Source organism: Nerophis lumbriciformis, linkage group LG03 (assembly GCF_033978685.3).
Source record: "Nerophis lumbriciformis linkage group LG03, RoL_Nlum_v2.1, whole genome shotgun sequence".
In the NCBI taxonomy this organism is placed as follows: Eukaryota; Metazoa; Chordata; class Actinopteri; order Syngnathiformes; family Syngnathidae; genus Nerophis; species Nerophis lumbriciformis.
Genome location: NC_084550.2, coordinates 2961487 through 2983511, shown reverse-complemented (window position 1 = coordinate 2983511; position 22025 = coordinate 2961487). Strand labels below are relative to the sequence as shown.

Sequence of the window (22025 nt, the reverse complement as noted above, 5' to 3'; positions counted from 1 at the left end):
GTGCTCTAAAACTTGCTGGTAGACGGCTGCGTTGACCCTGGATCTCAGGAAACAGAGTGGACCGACACCAGCAGATGACATGGCACCCCAAACCATCACTGATGGTGGAAACTTTACACTAGACTTCAGGCAACGTGGATCCTGTGCCTCTCCTGTCTTCCTCCAGACTCTGGGACCTCGATTTCCAAAGGAAATGCAAAATTTGCTTTCGTCAGAAAACATGACTTTGGACCACTCAGCAGCAGTCCAGCTCTTTTTTTCCTTAGCCCAGGTGAGACGCTTTTCGCGCTGTTTCTTGGTCAACAGTGGCTTGACACGAGGTATGCGGCAGTTGAAACCCATGTCTTTCAAGCGTCTCTTGGTGGTGGATCTTGAAGCACTGACTCCAGCAGCTGTCCACTCCTTCTGAATCTCCCCCACATTTTTGAATGGGTTTTTTTTTCACAATCTTGACCAGGGCGCGGTGATCCCTATCGCTTGTACACTTTTTCTGACCACAGTTTTTCCTTCCCTTTGCCTCTCCATTAATGTGTTTGGACACAGAGCTCTGAGAACAGCCAGCCTCTTCAGCAATAACCTTTTGTGTCTTTCCCTCCTTGTGCAATGTGTCGATGGTTGCCTTTTGGACAGCTGTCAAATCTGAAGTCTTCCCCATGTTTGTGTAGGCTTCAGAACTGGACTGAGAGACCATTTAAAGCCCTTTGCAGGTGTTTTGAGTTAATCAGCTGATCAGTTTGTGGCACCAGGTGTCTTCAAAATTTAACCCTTACACAATATTCTAATTTTGTGACACACGGAATTTTGGATTTTCATTTGTTGCCACTTCAAATCATCAAAATTAAATGAAATAAACATTTGAATGCATCAGTCTGTGTGCAATGAATAAATATAATGTACAAGTTACACCTTTTGAATGCAATTACTGAAATAAATCAAGTTTTTCAAAATATTCTAATTTACTGGCTTTTACCTGCACATTGATGGTGATCAATGGGTGGGTCGGGGGGATTTTTGCAGATGGCGAGGATTTTAAGGAGGCCTCCGCGTTGTTTGCCTGCGCAGTCGGGCCCGAACGGGCTGGCTGGAATGTGTGAACTGCAGCAACAACAACACAGGACAGTTAATCCTCCTTGCCCGCGTCCCTCCGCTCACAACAGGTGGCCCAACACAGAAAAAAGAGCCTCCGCCCGGGGAGGTGAAGCGCCACAAAATGTGACGAATTAAGACGGCGGTGTAAAGAAGAAGCTGGAGGCTATAGTGAGACATTTAGCTTTTGGAGCCTATCTCAGCTGCATTCGGGGGGAAGGCGGGGTACACCCTGGACAAGTCGCCACCTCGTCGCAGATGTTGTCTAACTAGGAAGTAGCCTTTTCCCCAGGAATGGTTTACGTTGCGCCCTACAAAGTGTTTGTACTGTAAGAATTATTATTATGACACACCAGCTGTTGGATTGCGACGATCTTCTTCGTTGTAGTTTTCATTACCAAATTTAGAGGTGTTGAAATCCACCCATCCATTTTCTACCGCTTGTAAATCGCCATGTAAAATCGCTAATAGACATTCCACCATTTTTGGCACTTTGGGGTGGGCACTGAATGCCCAGCAAAGCTTGTGCCGTTTACAGATAATTATTAAAATAAAATAAAAAATAAAAAATAAAATGTCTACGTGGCGGATAATAAAAATAAATACAAATAAAAACTACAACAGCCTAATAGCTACAACTAGCATGCATATATCTATAAAAAAAAGCCTTTTAAAAAAAAAAAAAAAAGAAGGGTTTTTAAGCCTTTTTTAAAAGCATCCACAGTCCGTGGTGCCCTCAGGTGGTCAGGGAGTGCGTTCCACAGCAGAAAGCCTCCCATTGTTCGTAGCTTTGTCCTCAGAGGTTGGAGGTTAGCCTGTCCGGAGCGGAGGTGTCGTGTGGAGGATTTGTGCCATTTACAGATAATTATAAAAATAAAAAATAAAAAAACGCAGTTACGTGTCTATGTGGCGGATAATAAAAAAAATAAAAAAATAAAAACTAGAACAGCCTAATAGCTCGAACTAACACGCATATATAAAAAAAAAAAAAACTTTTTTTTTTTTTTTTAAATAAGGGTTTTTAAGCCTTTTTTTTAAAAGCATCCACAGTCTGTGGTGTCCTCAGGTGGTCAGGGAGAGCGTTCCACAGCAGAAAGCCTCCCACTGTTCGTAGCTTTGTCCTCGGAGGTTGGAGGAGGTTAGCCCGTCTGGAGCGGAGGTGTGTGGAGGATTTATGCCATTTACAGATAATTATAAAAAACCCCCAAAAAAACGCAGTTACGTGTCTACGTGGCGGATAATTAAAAAAAATAAAAAATAAAAACTAGAACAGCCTAATAGCTAGAACTAACACGCATATATCTAAAAAAAAAAAGGCTTTTTTTTTTTTTAAAAGAAGGGTTTTTAAGCCTTTTTTTAAAAGCATCCACAGTCTGTGGTGCCCTCAGGTGGTCAGGGAGAGCGTTCCACAGCAGAAAGCCTCCCACTGTTCGTAGCTTTGTCCTCGGAGGTTGGAGGAGGTTAGCCCGTCTGGAGCGGAGGTGTCGTGTGGAGGATTTATGCCATTTACAGATAATTATAAAAATAAAAAATAAAAAAACGCAGTTACGTGTCTACGTGGCGGATAATAAAAAAAATAAAAAAATAAAAACTAGAACAGCCTAATAGCTAGAACTAACACGCATATATCTAAAAAAAAAAAAAAGACTTTTTTTTAAAAAAAGGAGGGTTTTTAAGCCTTTTTTTAAAAAAAAAAAAGCATCCACAGTCTGTGGTGTCCTCAGGTGGTCAGGGAGAGCGTTCCACAGCAGAAAGCCTCCCACTGTTCGTAGCTTTGTCCTCGGAGGTTGGAGGAGGTTAGCCCGTCTGGAGCGGAGGTGTCGTGTGGAGGATTTATGCCATTTACAGATAATTATAAAAATAAAAAATAAAAACGCAGTTACGTGTCTACGTGGCGGATAATAAAAAAAAATAAAAAATAAAAACTAGAACAGCCTAATAGCTAGAACTAACACGCATATATATAAAAAAAGAATACTTTTTTTTTTTTTTAAATAAGGGTTTTTAAGCCTTTTTTTAAAAGCATCCACAGTCTGTGGTGTCCTCAGGTGGTCAGGGAGTGCGTTCCACAGCAGAAAGCCTCCCATTGTTCGTAGCTTTGTCCTCTGAGGTTGGAGGAGGTTAGCCCGTCTGGAGCGGAGGTGTCGTGTGGAGGATTTGTGCCATTTACAGATAATTATAAAAATAAAAAATAAAAACGCAGTTACGTGTCTACGTGGCAGATAATTAAAAAAATAAAAAATAAAAACTAGAACAGCCTAATAGCTAGAACTAACACGCATATATCTAAAAAAAAAAAAAGACTTTTTTTTTTTTTTTTAAAGAAGGGTTTTGAAGCCTTTTTTAAAAAAAGCATCCACAGTCTGTGGTGCCCTCAGGTGGTCAGGGAGTGCGTTCCACAGCAGAAAGCCTCCCATTGTTCGTAGCTTTGTCCTCGGAGGTTGGAGGAGGTTTGCCCGTCCGGAGCGGAGGTGTTGTGTGGAGGATTTGTGCCATTTACAGATAATTATAAAAATAAAAAATAAAAACGCAGTTATGTGTCTACGTGGCGGATAATAAAAAAAATAAAAAAATAAAAACTAGAACAGCCTAATAGCTAGAACTAACACGCATACATCTAAAAAAAAATACTTTTTTTTTTTTAAAAGAAGGGTTTTTAAGCCTTTTTTTTAAAAGCATCCACAGTCTGTGGTGCCTTCAGGTGGTCAGGGAGAGCGTTCCACAGCAGAAAGCCTCCCATTGTTCGTAGCTTTGTCCTCGGAGGTTGGAGGAGGTTAGCCCGTCTGGAGCGGAGGTGTCGTGTGGAGGATTTGTGCCATTTACAGATAATTATAAAAATAAAAAATAAAAAAACGCAGTTACGTGTCTACGTGGCGGATAATAAAAAAAAATAAAAAATAAAAACTAGAACAGCCTAATAGCTAGAACTAACACGCATATATATAAAAAAAGAATACTTTTTTTTTTTTTTAAATAAGGGTTTTTAAGCCTTTTTTTAAAAGCATCCACAGTCTGTGGTGTCCTCAGGTGGTCAGGGAGTGCGTTCCACAGCAGAAAGCCTCCCATTGTTCGTAGCTTTGTCCTCTGAGGTTGGAGGAGGTTAGCCCGTCTGGAGCGGAGGTGTCGTGTGGAGGATTTATGCCATTTACAGATAATTATAAAAATAAAAAATAAAAACGCAGTTACGTGTCTACGTGGCGGATAATAAAAAAAAATAAAAAATAAAAACTAGAACAGCCTAATAGCTAGAACTAACACGCATATATCTAAAAAAAAATACTTTTAAAAAAAAAAAAAAAGGGTTTTTAAGCCTTTTTTTAAAAGCATCCACAGTCTGTGGTGCCCTCAGGTGGTCAGGGAGAGCGTTCCACAGCAGAAAGCCTCCCACTGTTCGTAGCTTTGTCCTCGGAGGTTGGAGGAGGTTAGCCCGTCTGGAGCGGAGGTGTCGTGTGGAGGATTTATGCCATTTACAGATAATTATAAAAATAAAAAATAAAAACGCAGTTACGTTTCTACGTGGCGGATAATAAAAAAAAATAAAAAATAAAAACTAGAACAGCCTAATAGCTAGAACTAGCACGTATATATATAAAAAAAGAAGGCTTTTTTTTTTTTTAAAAAGAAGGGTTTTTAAGCCTTTTTTAAAAGCATCCACAGTCTGTGGTGCCCTCAGGTGGTCAGGGAGAGCGTTCCACAGCAGAAAGCCTCCCACTGTTCGTAGCTTTGTCCTCGGAGGTTGGAGGAGGTTAGCCCGTCCGGAGCGGAGGTGTCGTGTGGAGGATTTATGCCATTTACAGATAATTATAAAAACAAAAACAAAAAAAAAACGCAGTTACGTGTCTACGTGGCGGATAATAAAAAAAATAAAAAAATAAAAACTAGAACAGCCTAATAGCTAGAACTAACACGCATATATCTAAAAAAAAATATATTAAAAAAAAAAAAAAGGGTTTTTAAGCCTTTTTTTAAAAGCATCCACAGTCTGTGGTGCCCTCAGGTGGTCAGGGAGAGCATTCCACAGCAGAAAGCCTCCCACTGTTCGTAGCTTTGTCCTCGGAGGTTGGAGGAGGTTAGCCCGTCTGGAGCGGAGGTGTCGTGTGGAGGATTTATGCCATTTACAGATAATTATAAAAATAAAAAATAAAAAAACGCAGTTACGTGTCTACGTGGCGGATAATAAAAAAAAATAAAAAATAAAAACTAGAACAGCCTAATAGCTAGAACTAACACGCATATATCTAAAAAAATATATATATTTTTTTTAAAATAAGGGTTTTTAAGCCTTTTTTTAAAAGCATCCACAGTCTGTGGTGCCCTCAGGTGGTCAGGGAGAGCGTTCCACAGCAGAAAGCCTCCCACTGTTCGTAGCTTTGTCCTCGGAGGATGGAGGAGGTTAGCCTGTCCGGAGCGGAGGTGTCGTGTGGAGGATTTATGCCATTTACAGATAATTATAAAAATAAAAAATAAAAACGCAGTTACGTGTCTACGTGGCGGATAATAAAAAAAAATTAAAAATAAAAACTAGAACAGCCTAATAGCTAGAACTAACACGCATATATCTAAAAAAAAATACTTTTTTTTTTTTTTTAAATAAGGGTTTTTAAGCCTTTTTTTAAAAGCATCCACAGTCTGTGGTGTCCTCAGGTGGTCAGGGAGAGCGTTCCACAGCAGAAAGCCTCCCACTGTTCGTAGCTTTGTCCTCGGAGGTTGGAGGAGGTTAGCCCGTCTGGAGCGGAGGTGTCGTGTGGAGGATTTATGCCATTTACAGATAATTATAAAAATAAAAAATAAAAACGCAGTTACGTGTCTACGTGGCGGATAATAAAAAAAAATAAAAAATAAAAACTAGAACAGCCTAATAGCTAGAACTAACACGCATATATCTAAAAAAAAATACTTTAAAAAAAAAAAAAAAAGGGTTTTTAAGCCTTTTTTTAAAAGCATCCACAGTCTGTGGTGCCCTCAGGTGGTCAGGGAGAGCGTTCCACAGCAGAAAGCCTCCCACTGTTCGTAGCTTTGTCCTCGGAGGTTGGAGGAGGTTAGCCCGTCTGGAGCGGAGGTGTCGTGTGGAGGATTTATGCCATTTACAGATAATTATAAAAATAAAAAATAAAAACGCAGTTACGTTTCTACGTGGCGGATAATAAAAAAAAATAAAAAATAAAAACTAGAACAGCCTAATAGCTAGAACTAGCACGTATATATATAAAAAAAGAAGGCTTTTTTTTTTTTAAAAAGAAGGGTTTTTAAGCCTTTTTTAAAAGCATCCACAGTCTGTGGTGCCCTCAGGTGGTCAGGGAGAGCGTTCCACAGCAGAAAGCCTCCCACTGTTCGTAGCTTTGTCCTCGGAGGTTGGAGGAGGTTAGCCCGTCCGGAGCGGAGGTGTCGTGTGGAGGATTTATGCCATTTACAGATAATTATAAAAACAAAAACAAAAAAAAAACGCAGTTACGTGTCTACGTGGCGGATAATAAAAAAAATAAAAAAATAAAAACTAGAACAGCCTAATAGCTAGAACTAACACGCATATATCTAAAAAAAAATATATTAAAAAAAAAAAAAAGGGTTTTTAAGCCTTTTTTTAAAAGCATCCACAGTCTGTGGTGCCCTCAGGTGGTCAGGGAGAGCATTCCACAGCAGAAAGCCTCCCACTGTTCGTAGCTTTGTCCTCGGAGGTTGGAGGAGGTTAGCCCGTCTGGAGCGGAGGTGTCGTGTGGAGGATTTATGCCATTTACAGATAATTATAAAAATAAAAAATAAAAAAACGCAGTTACGTGTCTACGTGGCGGATAATAAAAAAAAATAAAAAATAAAAACTAGAACAGCCTAATAGCTAGAACTAACACGCATATATCTAAAAAAAAAAAAAAAGACTTTTTTTTAAAAAAAAGAAGGGTTTTTAAGCCTTTTTTAAAAAAAGCATCCACAGTCTGTGGTGTCCTCAGGTGGTCAGGGAGTGCGTTCCACAGCAGAAAGCCTCCCACTGTTCGTAGCTTTGTCCTCGGAGGTTGGAGGAGGTTAGCCCGTCTGGAGCGGAGGTGTCGTGTGGAGGATTTGGGGGTGAGCAGTTCTTTGAGGTAGAGGGGGGTATTTCCATGGAGTCACTGGTGGGTTAGTAGGGAGACTTTGTCCTGGGCATGACGTTAAAGTGCATCTGGCAGTGGAGGCTCCTCTATCAGTGTGTGAATGGATGAATGTGAAATAGTGTCAAAGCGTACCTTGAGGGTAGAAAAGTGCTATACAAGTATAACCCATTTATCATTTATCATTTACAACACACAGTCATGTGCGTTTGACGAATGGACACTTGAGTTGTCCTCCCGCAATCAGTCATAAAGTACTGATTTGAACTTTGACCTGCTTCTGAGGCCACTCCCCCCCACACACGCCTCAGCACACCAACTGGCAATACACATGAACACCACACTGCAAAAAGTGCAATCTAAGTAAGATGAAATATGTCAAATAAGGCTGATATTTGCTTATTTTCTGTCTGATAAGATCATTCTTCTCACTAAGCAGATTTGATGTTAGAGTGTTTTACTTGTTTTAAGTGTTTTGCTCCTAAATGATCTCAGTAAGATATTATTTGATGACCTATATTGAGTAAAACATGCTTGAAACTAGAATATCAAGTGTTGCAAAGCTGTGTCATCAACACTCACAAGTATAAAACTGTCATGTCTGGGATCATGTTTTGTTTAAGTTATGTTCGGTTTGGTTTTTGGACTCTTTTTAGTTCCTGCTTTTTCACTCCCTTGTCTTGTTTGCATGGTGACCCATTAGTTTCACCTGTTCCACGTTTGGACTCACACACCTGTCACCAATCATGTCACTGTTATAAAGCCTGTCTTTTTCTGTTGGTCGGCCTGGCGACATTACCTCTGTTTACTTCTGTCATTTTCATGCCCTGCTTATTCCATCCTTTATGCTTCTTGCCATGCCACGCACGTTTTTGTTCTGCTCATGTCACAGTAAGTGTTTTTTTGTTTCACGTCCATAGTTTTTGCCCAAGTGCTAGTTTTGTTTTCTTAGCCAAGTTTGTACTTCCGCCTTGTGCGCGCCTTTAGTTTGTTCTTTTTGTTACAGTAAAATTAAATGATGTTTTTACCTTCACGCCACGTCCGCTTCAATTCTTGCATCTCGGGAAAACAAAACCCTCAAAGTCCACGACTTGACAAAAAATACTTTTTCAAAGTAATAATTTCTTATTTCAAGCATGAAATAAAAAAAATCATGACTTTGACACAATTGTGTCTCATAATTAAAACAGATGACAGCCAAATGGACTTTGCTGTTTTATTTCCAATGAAACAGGAGAAAATATGTACTCATATAGTAGTACAGTTGGCACAGTACAGTAAACTGACAGTTAATATTTAAAAATTTGACATTTCTAACTATTTTAAACAGAAATAGTTCATGCACATTCAGATAAATTCTTCAAAATTACAATTAAAAAAAATTTGGCTGGGGGCCGGGCTGTAAATATATATATATATATATATATATATATATATATATATATATATATATATATATATATATATATATATATATATATATATATATATATAAGAGAATACCAAGAAGGGCATATGCCAAATTTTCAAAGAGAACGGCCTACGGATCACGATTGAAGCCAACAAGCAAACCGTCAACTTCCTTGACGTCACTTTCAACCTGAGAAATAACAGCTACCAACCATTCACGAAACCCAACACAACACTCCAATACGTGCACCATGACAGCAACCACCCACCCACCACCACGAAAAGAATACCTACCGGAATTAATAAAAGGCTATCGATGCTGTCATCTAGCAAAGCTGAATTTGACCAAGCAACCCCCCCGTACCAAAAAGCCCTTGATGAAAGCGGATACAATTTCACCCTCACCTATGAACCCACGCCAGGAAACCAGCCAAAAAAGAACAGAAAACGAAACGACATCATCTGGTACAACCCCCCATACAGCAAAAACGTCTCAACTAACATTGGACACAAATTCCTCAATCTGATTGACAAACACTTTCCCAAAGACAACACCCTAAGAAAAGTATTCAACAAGAACAACATTAAATTGAGCTACAGCTGTATGAACAATATACGACAAATTATCTCAAACCACAACAAAACAATTGCAAATGAGCCGTCGGTTCCCAGACAGAGCGACCCCAAAACCAACAAAGACTGCAACTGCCGCAAGAAACCTGATTGCCCTCTCAACGGGGGGTGCTTACAAACATCAGTTGTCTACTAATCTAAGGTAACACGCAAGGACATTAACACATCCGACACATATGTAGGATTAACCGAGGGAGAGTTTAAAACCAGATGGAACAATCACAAGGCTTCTTTCAGGAACCAAAACCTGCGGAATACCACAGAACTCAGCAAACACATTTGGGACCTCAAAGACAATAATGTTGAATATTCAATAACATGGCAAATTCTTGCATCCAGCACACCTTACAATAGTGGTAATAAAAGATGCAACCTATGCTTGAAAGAGAAACTGTTTATTATTTACCGTCCAGACCTGTCATCCCTCAACAAGCGCAGCGGAATTGTAACAGCATGCCGCCACAGACGGAAACACCTCCTAGGTAACACATGAGCCAATCACCACGCCCCTACGCCAGCCTGTACCCACCCACTCTGTGCCCTATATAAACCATGGTATGTGAATGCTCCCATTAAAATCTCCTGATGATTGAGGGAACCCCCCCTCATGAAACAGGCCTGTAGAGATGAAATAGTCTTGTGATTTTTTCCCCACACATACATACATATATATATATATATATATATATACATATATATATATATATATATATATATATATATATATATATACATATATATATATATATATATATATATATATATATATATATATACTTGCGCACTAATGACTGAAAGAGCACGCACTTGGTGCGATGATGTCATGTTGTCGATGGAAAAATGCATTTTTAGACAATATGATTTGCCTGAGCGGCTAGGACATACTTGCCAACCCTCCCGGATTTTCCGGGAGACTCCCGAAATTCAGCGCCTCTCCCGAAAACCTCCCGGGACAAATTTTCTCCCGAAATTCAGGCGGAGCTGGAGGCCACGCCCCCTCCAGCTCCATGCGGACCTGAGTGACGTGTTGACAGCCTGTTCTCACGTCCGCTTTCCCACAATATAAACAGCTAATGATGGAGGGCGAGTTGTTGGTTTCTTATGTGGGTTTATTGTACGGCAGTTTCATTAACGTCCTCCCAGCGCGGCAACAACACACAACAACAGCAGTCAAGTTTTCGTCCCCGTAAAGCAGTTTGTCTGCCGTAAACAGCAATGTTGTGACACTTTTAAACAGGACAATACTGCCATCTACTGTACATGCATATGTGACCCACCCATAATGTGTCACATTTTTGTGTTGATTTATTTATTTTATTTTGTGGTTTGAATTCGTTTTTGGAGCTGTCATTCCACATTTATCAGTATTCACATTGGTCAGTAGGGGGACAGTAGGGCGTTTCTCCCCAAATGAATGCTATCACCTGCAGACCGGAAGTGTCTTGTCATTCTGATGAGAGCGACCAGTCTGTGAACAATTGAAATGTCCTGTGTGCTTTTTCCTCCTGTATAACAGGTTAGTTTTGGTGAATCAACTCACTGAATAATATCCATGTGATCTTTATAAGTTTAAGTACACATTCTGATGGTGGAGCCTAACTCTAAAGTGTGTGTGAGTTGTAGTTTGTATTTGTGAATGAATCCAGTGCACAGCTGCAGTAATCAATACAAAAAGGCGACGTGAGTGCGCAATGTTTATATAGGAACTTCTGATCCTAATTCAGACTCCCAAATTAGAGCTCCCGTTTTCTTATTGATTTTATAATGTATATTTGTATAATTTGTGTGTTCTGAAATAGTGACGGAGAATAGAACAAGGATGGACAATTCAACCCTTAACTCAACAATGAGTAGATGAGTGTTATGTGTGTGTATGTGTAAATAAATGAACACTGAAATTCAAGTATTTCTTTTATTTATTTATATATATATATATATATAAATAAATAATAATTTATTATATATATATATATATATATATATATATATATATATATATATATATATATATATATATATGTAAAAATATATATATAGCTAGAATTCACTGAAAGTCAAGTATTTTTTATATATATATATATATATTTATATATATATATATATCTTAACCACGCCCCCCACCCCCGACCAAAAGTTTATTATTTTATTTTTTTTATTTCTTGTGCAGCCCGGTACCAATTGATCCACGGACCGGTACCGGGCCACGGCCCGGTGGTTGGGGACCACTGCTGTAGTCGATACGTTCTTCCTGTAAAGGGGAATTCATCCTCTGCTGTTGCCATTTCTAATATAAAGTAGCGTACATTTCTAACTTATATCAACAATGGGCATATACACACACACACACACACACCCCTCCCCCACCCCACGCCTTCACCACCGCTTGATTCCCCTTCGGAGTGATGGACGGCTGGCAGCGCTTCATAGCAGCAGTCGACCTCCAGGGCCCAACTCCCCCCCGCCCCTCTATTGCGAGTTGTCGTGATTATATGTAACGTGTTTATGTGTGCATTGCATGGAGGTTTTTACCCACTCCAGACTAGGCCCCCTTAGGAGCCCAGTCTAGATTGGAATTTTTTACTCATCTTCTTCCCCAGCGTTTTACCTTTTTCCCATCTTTTACATGGCGCCTTTTACAGCATTCCTGTTCTGTAACCCTGTACACTGTTTGTTTGTCTAATCTTGAACGGGTTTGTGCTGAAAACATAGTTTTGTTGTACTTGTTGCAATGACAATAAAGTCCTATCCTATATCTCGCCATGAACGCGCTAAAAACTACCGGTGTAGTGAGTTTACATAATTCACCCAAGGAACTTTAGTTATTGGAGAGTTCCGATCGGACGTTTCTTCACGGGACACATTTCGGACGTTGTTGTTGCACTTGTGAGCCACAGATGAGACGATGCTGCTCCGTTATTGATTGAAGTAAAGTCTGAATGTCATTAAAACAGTTAGCGCCATCTTTTGACACTTCTTCCACTCCCGTCCTTGCACGCTACACCGCGACAACAAAGGTGACGGGGAGAAGACGCTGTCGAAGGTGAGCCACATAAATAAGACCCGCCCACAAAGCGGCGCATCCTGAAGAGACAGTCAGAAAGCGAGTAAAACATCATCTATGCAACATTTTGAGCAAAGAACCACCATTACAAGTTATGTAGACCACAAGGAAGTCTTTTCAGTTTAGAAAAAAATCATAATCCATCCATCCATCCATCCATCTTCTTCCGCTTATCCGAGGTCGGGTCGCGGGGGCAGCAGCTTAAGCAGGGAAGCCCAGACTTCCCTCTCCCCAGCCACTTCGTCCAGCTCCTCCCGGGGGATCCCGAGGCGTTCCCAGGCCAGCCGGGAGACATAGTCTTCCCAGCGTGTCCTGGGTCTTCCCCGTGGCCTCCTACCAGTCGGACGTGCCCGAAACACCTTCCTAGGGAGGCGTTCGGGTGGCATCCTGACCAGATTGCCGAACCACCTCATCTGGCTCCTCTCGATGTGGAGGAGCAGCGGCTTTACTTTGAGCTCCCCCCGAATGACAGAGCTTCTCACCCTATCTCTAAGGGAGAGCCCCGCCACCCGGCGGAGGAAACTCATTTCAGCCGCTTGTACCCGTGATCTTGTCCTTTCGGTCATGACCCAAAGCTCATGACCATAGGTGAGGATGGGAACGTAGATCGACCGGTAAATCGAGAGCTTTGCCTTCCGGCTCAGCTCCTTCTTCACCACAACGGATCGATACAGCGTCCGCATTACTGAAGACGCCGCACCGATCCGCCTGTCGATCTCACGATCCACTCTTCCCCCACTCGTGAACAAGACTCCGAGGTACTTGAACTCCTCCACTTGGGGCAAGATCTCCTCCCCAACCCGGAGATGGCACTCCACCCTTTTCCGGGGGAGAACCATGGACTCGGACTTGGAGGTGCTGATTCCCATCCCAGTCGCTTCACACTCGGCTGCGAACCAATCCAGTGAGAGCTGAAGATCTTGGCCGGAGGAAGCCATCAGGACCACATCATCTGCAAATAGCAGAGACCTAATCCTGCAGCCACCAAACCAGATCCCCTCAACGCCCTGACTGCGCCTAGAAATTCTGTCCATAAAGGTTATGAACAGAATGGGTGACAAAGGGCACCCTTGGCGGAGTCCAACCCTCACTGGAAACGTGTCCGACTTACTGCCGGCAATGCGGACCAAGCTCTGACACTGATCATACAGGGAGCGAACTGCCACAATAAGACAGTCCGTTACCCTGTACTCTCTGAGCACTCCCCACAGGACTTCCCGGGGTACACGGTCGAATGCCTTCTCCAAGTCCACAAAGCACATGTAGACTTGTTGGGCAAACTCCCATGCACCCTCAAGGACCCTGCCGAGAGTATAGAGCTGGTCCACAGTTCCACGACCAGGACGAAAACCACACTGTTCCTCCTGAATCCGAGGTTCGACTATCCGGCGTAGCCTCCTCTCCAGTACACCTGAATAGACCTTACCGGGAAGGCTGAGGAGTGTGATCCCACGATAGTTGGAACACACCCTCCGGTTCCCCTTCTTAAAGAGAGGAACCACCACCCCGGTCTGCCAGTCCAGAGGTACCGCCCCCGATGTCCACGCGATGTTGCAGAGTCTTGTCAACCAAGACATCCCCACAACATCCAGAGCCTTAAGGAACTCCGGGCGGATCTCATCCACCCCCGGGGCCTTGCCACCGAGGAGCTTTTTAACTACCTCGGCAACCTCAGCCCGAGAAATAGGAGAGCCCACCACAGATTCCACAGGCCCTGCTTCCTCATAGGAAGACGTGCTGGTAGGATTGAGGAGGTCTTCGAAGTATTCCCTCCACCGATCCACAACATCCGCAGTCGAGGTCAACAGAGCACCATCCCCACCATACACGGTGTTGACACTGCACTGCTTCCCCTTCCTGAGGCGGCGGATGGTGGTCCAGAATTGCTTCGAAGCCGTCCGGAAGTCTTTTTCCATGGACTCCCCGAACTCCTCCCATGTCCGAGTTTTTGCCTCCGCGACCGCTGAAGCCGCACACCGCTTGGCCTGTCGGTACCTGTCCGCTGCCTCAGGAGTCCCATGAGCCAAAAGAACCCGATAGGACTCCTTCTTCAGCCTGACGGCATCCCTCACCGCCGCCGTCCACCAACGGGTTCTAGGATTACCGCCACGACAGGCACCAACTACCTTGCGGCCACAGCTCCAATCGGCCGCCTCGACAACAAAAATCATAATATGACCCATTTAATGAGCCTTTTGTATGAAAATAGACCTCATCGGCAGTGCGCCTTATAATCCGGTGTGCCCTACGGTCCAGAAAATACGGTAAGAAAGCATCATCAACCAATAACTCCGTGACCAACCATGCAGAACCATTCCAAACTCCCTGTTAAAGACCTCAACTTCAGTGAATTGTGGACACACAAGAATGATGCCGTCTAATTAGTTTGTCTGAAAGGGTTAACGCTGAGAAAGCATGCCTGGAAGAATCACACTTTGCTATTTCAACTGTAGAAAAATGCACACCAGCACATTCATGGTCGTGGGAGAGGAGCAACCGTGTGGTGTGTACTTCCCACAAGTCTGAAGTACTCCCACACTCCTTCATCCCGTAGATAGGCCATTTCTTCACTTCACCGTAGGTGTCCAAAAAGTTGTTTTTATTCCCATACTGGGTTGGCCACACTTCCTGTGTTGCCACCCTTTTGTTTGCACAACAAACATGAGCAGAACGCAAAGTGGCAAATGAATGCACGACCACACGAATGCACAGCAGAAACTACTAAAGCTGTGTTTGGGCTGTTATAAAGACAACAAATACGGTACATTACACACCATTCAATTAGATACATTAGAAGTCTGTTATAAAGACAACAAATATGGTACACTACAGGTGCACACACCATTTAAAGGGCACATTCAATTAGATACATTAGAAGTGTACAAGCCATTTATATGATACAGTACAGGTGCACAGACCATGTGTATGGTATGTTACAGGTGCACAGACCATGTGTATGGTATGTTACAGGTGCACAGACCATGTGTATGGTATGTTACAGGTGCACAGACCATGTGTATGGTATGTTACAGGTGCACAGACCATGTGTATGGTATGTAACAGGTGCACAGACCATGTGTATGGTATGTTACAGGTGCACAGACCATGTGTATGGTATGTTACAGGTGCACAGACCATGTGTATGGTATGTTACAGGTGCACAGACCATGTGTATGGTATGTTACAGGTGCACAGACCATGTGTATGGTATGTTACAGGTGCACAGACCATGTGTATGGTATGTTACAGGTGCACAGACCATGTCTTTGGTATGTTACAGGTGCACAGACCAGGTGTATGGTATGTTACAGGTGCACAGACCATGTGTATGGTATGTTACAGGTGCACAGACCTATTATATGGTATATTAGAGGCGCACCAACAACTTATATGGTACATTACAGACACACAGACCGTTTATATGGTACATTAGAGGCGCACCGACCATTTATATGGTACGTTAGAGGCTAACAAACAGTTTTTTATGGTACATTACAGGCCCACCGACCATTTATATAGTATATTAGAGGCGCACCAACAATTTATATGGTACATTAGAGGCGCACCGAACCTTTATATGGTACATTAGAGGCTAACAGACAATTTATATAGTACATTACAGGCGCACAGACCATTTATATGGTATATTAGAGGCGCACCAACAACTTATATGGTACATTACAGACACACAGACCATTTATATGGTACATTAGAGGCGCACCGACCTATTATATGGTACATTAGAGGTGCACCGACCATTTAAATGGTACATTAGAGGCGCACCGACCATTTATATGGTAAGTTAGAGGCTAACAAACAGTTTATATGGTACATTACAGATGCACAGACCATTTATATGGTACATTAGAGGCGCACTGACCCTTTATATGGTACATTAGAGGCTAACAGACCATTTATATGGTACATTAGAGGCACACTGACCATTTAAATGGTACATTAGAGGTGCACCGACCATTTATATGGTACGTTAGAGGCTAACAGACAGTTTATATGGTACATTACAGGCGCACAGACCATTTATATGGTACATTACAGGCGCACCGACCATTTATAAAGTATATTAGAGGCGCACCAACAATTTATATGGTACATTAGGGGTGCACCGACCCTTTATATGGTACATTAGAGGCACACTGACAACTTATATGGTACATTACAAACACACAGACCATTTATATGGTACATTAGAGGTGCACCGACCTATTATATGGTACATTAGAGGCACACTGACAACTTATATGGTACATTACAGACACACAGACCATTTATATGGTACATTACAGACACACAGACCATTTATATGGTACATTAGAGGTGCACCGACCTACTTTATGGTATATTAGAGGCGCACCAACAACTTATATGGTACATTAGAGGCACACTGACGACTTATATGGTACATTACAGTCACACAGCCCATTTATATGGTACATTAGAGGCGCACCGACCATTTATATGGTACATTAGAGGCGCACCGACCATTTATATGGTACATTAGAGGCGCACCGACCATTTATATGGTACGTTAGAGGCTAACAGACAGTTTATATGGTACATTACAGATGCACAGACCATTTATATGGTACATTACAGGCGCACCGACCATTTATATAGTATATTAGAGGCGCACCAACAATTTATATGGTACATTAGAGGCGCACAGACCATTTATATGGTACATTAGAGGTGCACCCACCCTTTATATGGTACATTACAGACACACAGACCATTTATATGGTACATTAGAGGCGCACCGACCTATTATATGGTACATTAGAGGCGCACCGACCATTTAAATGGTACGTTAGAGGCTAACAGAGAGTTTATATGGTACATTACAGATGCACAGACCATTTACATGGTACATTAGAGGCGCATCGACCATTTACATAGTATATTAGAGGCGCACCAACAATTTATAATGGTACATTAGAGGTGCACCGACCCTTTATATGGTACATTAGAGGCGCACCGACCATTTATATGGTACGTTAGAGGCTAACAGACAGTTTATATGGTACATTACAGATGCACAGACCATTTATATAGTATATTAGAGGCGCACCAACAATTTATATGGTACATTAGAGGTGCACCGACCCTTTATATGGTACATTAGCGGCGCACTGACCTATTATATGGTACATTAGAGGCGCACCGACCATTTATATGGCACGTTAGAGGCTAACAGACAGTTTATATGGTACATTACAGATGCACCGACCATTTATATGGTACATTAGAGGCGCACCGACCATTTATATGGTACATTAGAGGTTGCACCAACAATTTATATGGTACATTAGAGGTGCACCGACCCTTTATATGGTACATTAGAGGCTAACAGACAATTTATATGGTACATTACAGGCGCACAGACCATTTATATGGTATATTAGAGGCACACCAACAACTTATATGGTACATTACAGACACAGACCATTTATATGGTACATTAGAGGTGCACCGACCTATTATATGGTATATTAGAGGCGCACCAACAACTTATATGGTACATTAGAGGCACACTGACAACTTATATGGTACATTACAGACACACAGACCATTTATATGGTACATTAGAGGCGCACCGACCTATTATATGGTACATTAGAGACGCACCGACTATTTAAATGGTACATTAGAGGCGCACCGACCATTTATATGGTACATTAGAGGCGCACCGACCTATTATATGGTACATTACAGATGCACAGACCATTTATATGGTACATTACAGGCGCACCGACCATTTATATAGTATATTAGAGGCGCACCAACAATTTATATGGTACATTAGAGGTGCACCGACCATTTATATGGTACATTAGAGAAGCACCGACCCTTTATATGGTACATTACAGACACACAGACCATTTATATGGTACATTAGAGGCGCACCGACCATTTATATGGTACGTTAGAGGCTAACAGAGAGTTTATATGGTACATTACAGATGCACAGACCATTTATATGGTACATTACAGGCGCACCAACCATTTATATGGTACATTAGAGGTGCACCCACCCTTTATATGGTACATTAGAGGCTAACAGACAATTTATATGGTACATTACAGGCGCACAGACCATTTAGATGGTTTATTAGAGGCGCACCAACAACTTATATGGTACATTAGAGGCACACTGACAACTTATATGGTACATTACAAACACACAGACCATTTATATGGTACATTAGAGGTGCACCGACCTATTATATGGTATATTAGAGGCGCACCAACAACTTATATGGTACATTAGAGGCACACTGACTGGTACATTAGAGGCGCACCGACCATTTATATGGTACGTTAGAGGCTAACAGACAGTTTATATGGTACATTACAGATGCACAGACCATTTATATAGTATATTAGAGGCGCACCAACAATTTATATGGTACATTAGAGGCGCACCGACCTATTATATGGTACATTAGAGGCGCACAACCATTTAAATGGTACATTAGAGGCGCACCGACCATTTATATGGTACGTTAGAGGCTAACAGACAGTTTATATGGTACATTACAGATGCACCGACCATTTATATAGTATATTAGAGGCGCACCAACAATTTATATGGTACATTAGAAGCGCACAAACAATGTATATGGTACATTAGAAGCGCACCAACAATTTATATGGTACATTAGAGGTGCACCGACCCTTTATATGGTACATTAGAGGCTAACAGACAATTTATATGGTACATTATAGGTGCACCGACCTACTATATGGTACATTAGAGGCGTACCGACCATTTAAATGGTACATTAGAGGCGCACCGACCATTTGTATTGTACGTTAGAGGCTAACAGACAATTTATATGGTACATTACAGATGCACAGACCATTTATATGGTACATTACAGGCGCACCGACCATTTATAGAGTATATTAGAGGCGCACCAACAATTTATATGGTACATTAGAGGTTGCACCAACAATTTATATGGTACATTAGAGGCTAACAGACAATTTGTATGGTACATTACAGGCGCACAGATCATTTATATGGTACATTAGAGGTGCACCGACCTATTATATGGTACATTAGAGGCACACTGACTACTTATATGGTACATTACAGACACACAGACCATTTATATGGTACATTAGAGGTGCACCGACCTACTTTATGGTATATTAGAGGCGCACCAACAACTTATATGGTACATTAGAGGCACACTGACAACTTATATGGTACATTACAGACACACAGACCATTTATATGGTACATTAGAGGCGCACCGACCATTTATATGGTACGTTAGAGGCTAACAGACAGTTTATATGGTACATTACAGATGCACAGACCATTTATATGGTACATTACAGATGCACAGACCATTTATATGGTACATTAGAGGCGTACAGACCACTTATTTGTATATTCAAATCGGGCAAACCACTTATGTGGTACATCAGACCATTAAAATGAAATCTTAGAGGTACAATACATGAATGATGATGTACATGTGGTACGTTAGAGGAGTATAAATAACAAAATATGATATGAAATATTAGAGGTACAATACATGAATTATGATGTACATTAAATACGATGCATTAAAGATGATATGATGTAATATGGTATATTAGAGGTAAATACTGTGATCATGACAAGATGACGCCTCTCTTTCCCCACAGTAAACGTCTTCCACAACAGGCATGAATGACAGGCCCCCACTGTGCTCCCCATGAGGGGCCACAGCTGTGTACATCCTGGCTGGCCTTCTCCACCTACACTCAGCTGGAAAACAAAACCATTGGAACTGAAATGGTTTTGTTTTCCTATAAAGGACTTGACATACAGCGTGACTAATATGGGAAGCTAAACAATAATCTGGAGAACCAACAACAACTTGGCCTTTTCTACTAAAAGTGGAAATTTGAGACGCAGTTGAGCTGATTTCTATTTTATGGCTGCTTTTCTACCACTCAAACTTAGGGGAGAACAACTAAATAGCTGGAAGGAAGGCAATCTGTCCGTTTATGATCAAAATGATCAATACTTTTGTGACATTTTTGACACGCCGTCTTACCTGCAGGATGAGGATGAAGAAGTCGACGGGCTTGCCCCTCTGGTAGACGTAGTGATGCGGCGAGCACTTTTCGCTCTCGTTGAACTTGATCTCCTGGATCACGTCGGGGTGGCGAAGGATTCGCAGCAGGACCTTGTCTGAGATCTGTGTCGGGTTGAAGAAGGCCACCTCTGCACAAAACACAACACAAACTGGTTGGTGTCATCAAATACAACTTTTACTATCATGCCGTATAGGGATGATAGCTTCTTCCCCAGGGCCATAACCATCCTGAACGGACTGCCCCATTGTCCCTCATAACTGCCTTCTCTTCGGTGCAATAACCCATTCCACCAACCACCCTGTTTTTGTTTTTTTGTTTTTTTTCATGTATATATTAATTTCACACCATATTCATTGCACTTCTACATTTTTTATATTTTTATATATTTGCACATTGTTTTTCTAGCATGCACACATCGCACTGTATGGAATGGCCTCAATCTTGTTACCTTGCGTAATGACAATAAAGCTGATTCTGATTCTGATTCTGATGGCCCCATCCAGGTTTTTGCACTTCCGATCCGATAACCGATACTGACCGATACTGGCCTATCCGAGCATGTATTAAACGTTTAAAGTTATTTAGCCTACTTAGTTGTCAGAATCATGTTGAAAAGGGTTTTAGTACTCTTGATAACAACTAGCCAGCTGAATTAGGGGAGTTTGAATAATACACAATGGTTGGTAACAAGAAACTGACCTGTTTATTCAAGGATAAACACAAAATAGACAAAATTATACATGACAAACAGAAATGGCATCATTGAACTAGGGCTGCTTTTTTAATATTGCGATATTTTAAGGCCATATTGCGATACACGATATATATCTCGATATTTTGCCTCAGCCTTGAATGAACACTTGATGCATATAATCACAGCAGTATGATGATTCTATGTGTTTTGATTGACTGATTGAGACTTTTATTAGTAGGTTGCACAGTGAAGTACATATTCCGTACAATTGACCACTAAATGGTAACACCCCAATAAGGCTGAAACGACGCGTCGACGTCATCGGTTACGTAAATACGTCGACGCCGTTTTTGTGCGTCGGCGCGTCGCATATTTACGTCACACTACTGTCATGGCGGAGCGCAAAGCAGACGATGCGAGCGAGGGGAAAAAAGCACGCCAAAAGTCGTCAAAAGTGTGGGAGTATTTCAATAAACGGCCTAATAATGTTGTTGTATGCACACTGTGTCGAGCGGAAATGGCCTATCATAGCAGCACAACGGCTATGAACCAACATTTGAAAAGAAAACCCCCGACAGCGTTCTTGCCATCACCATCAACAAGTCAATCGTCCGCGTGCGTATACGTTGTCATTATTACACAAAAACATGAATGTGTCATTTGTATCTGCGTTGTAAATTCATAAACTAAAGCACCGTTTCGCTCTGAGAGGCGCGTTTGGCGTGCCTGTTCAGTGTTTACAAAGACGCGCTCCTCTTTAACACTGTGGAGAGGCGGCGGCGGCGGCGAGCGAGCGGCGAGGCGGGGCGCGCCGGGAGCGACGCCGCAACCGTGCCCAGGTGCGCGATCCGCGCAGTTGGAAGAGAAAAGACTTTGTGTAAAATTAAAAGATTGTAAACCTGGCAAAGCCGTCTGGCGTTCAGTCTGTCGGTCCTGAAAGAAC

At 41.9% G+C, this 22025-nt stretch overlaps 1 protein-coding gene across 2 annotated transcripts in view; it reads right to left on the bottom strand.

Moving 5' to 3' along the window:
* Positions 1-22025, bottom strand: part of LOC133577858 (metal transporter CNNM4) — a 152972-nt gene that overhangs the window by 50445 nt on the left and 80502 nt on the right. For both annotated transcript variants that reach the window (XM_061931938.1, XM_061931947.2), the window contains exon 4: positions 20346-20515. In XM_061931938.1, coding sequence (XP_061787922.1) covers positions 20346-20515 — 170 coding nt within the window. The remainder of the gene's footprint in view (positions 1-20345; positions 20516-22025) is intronic.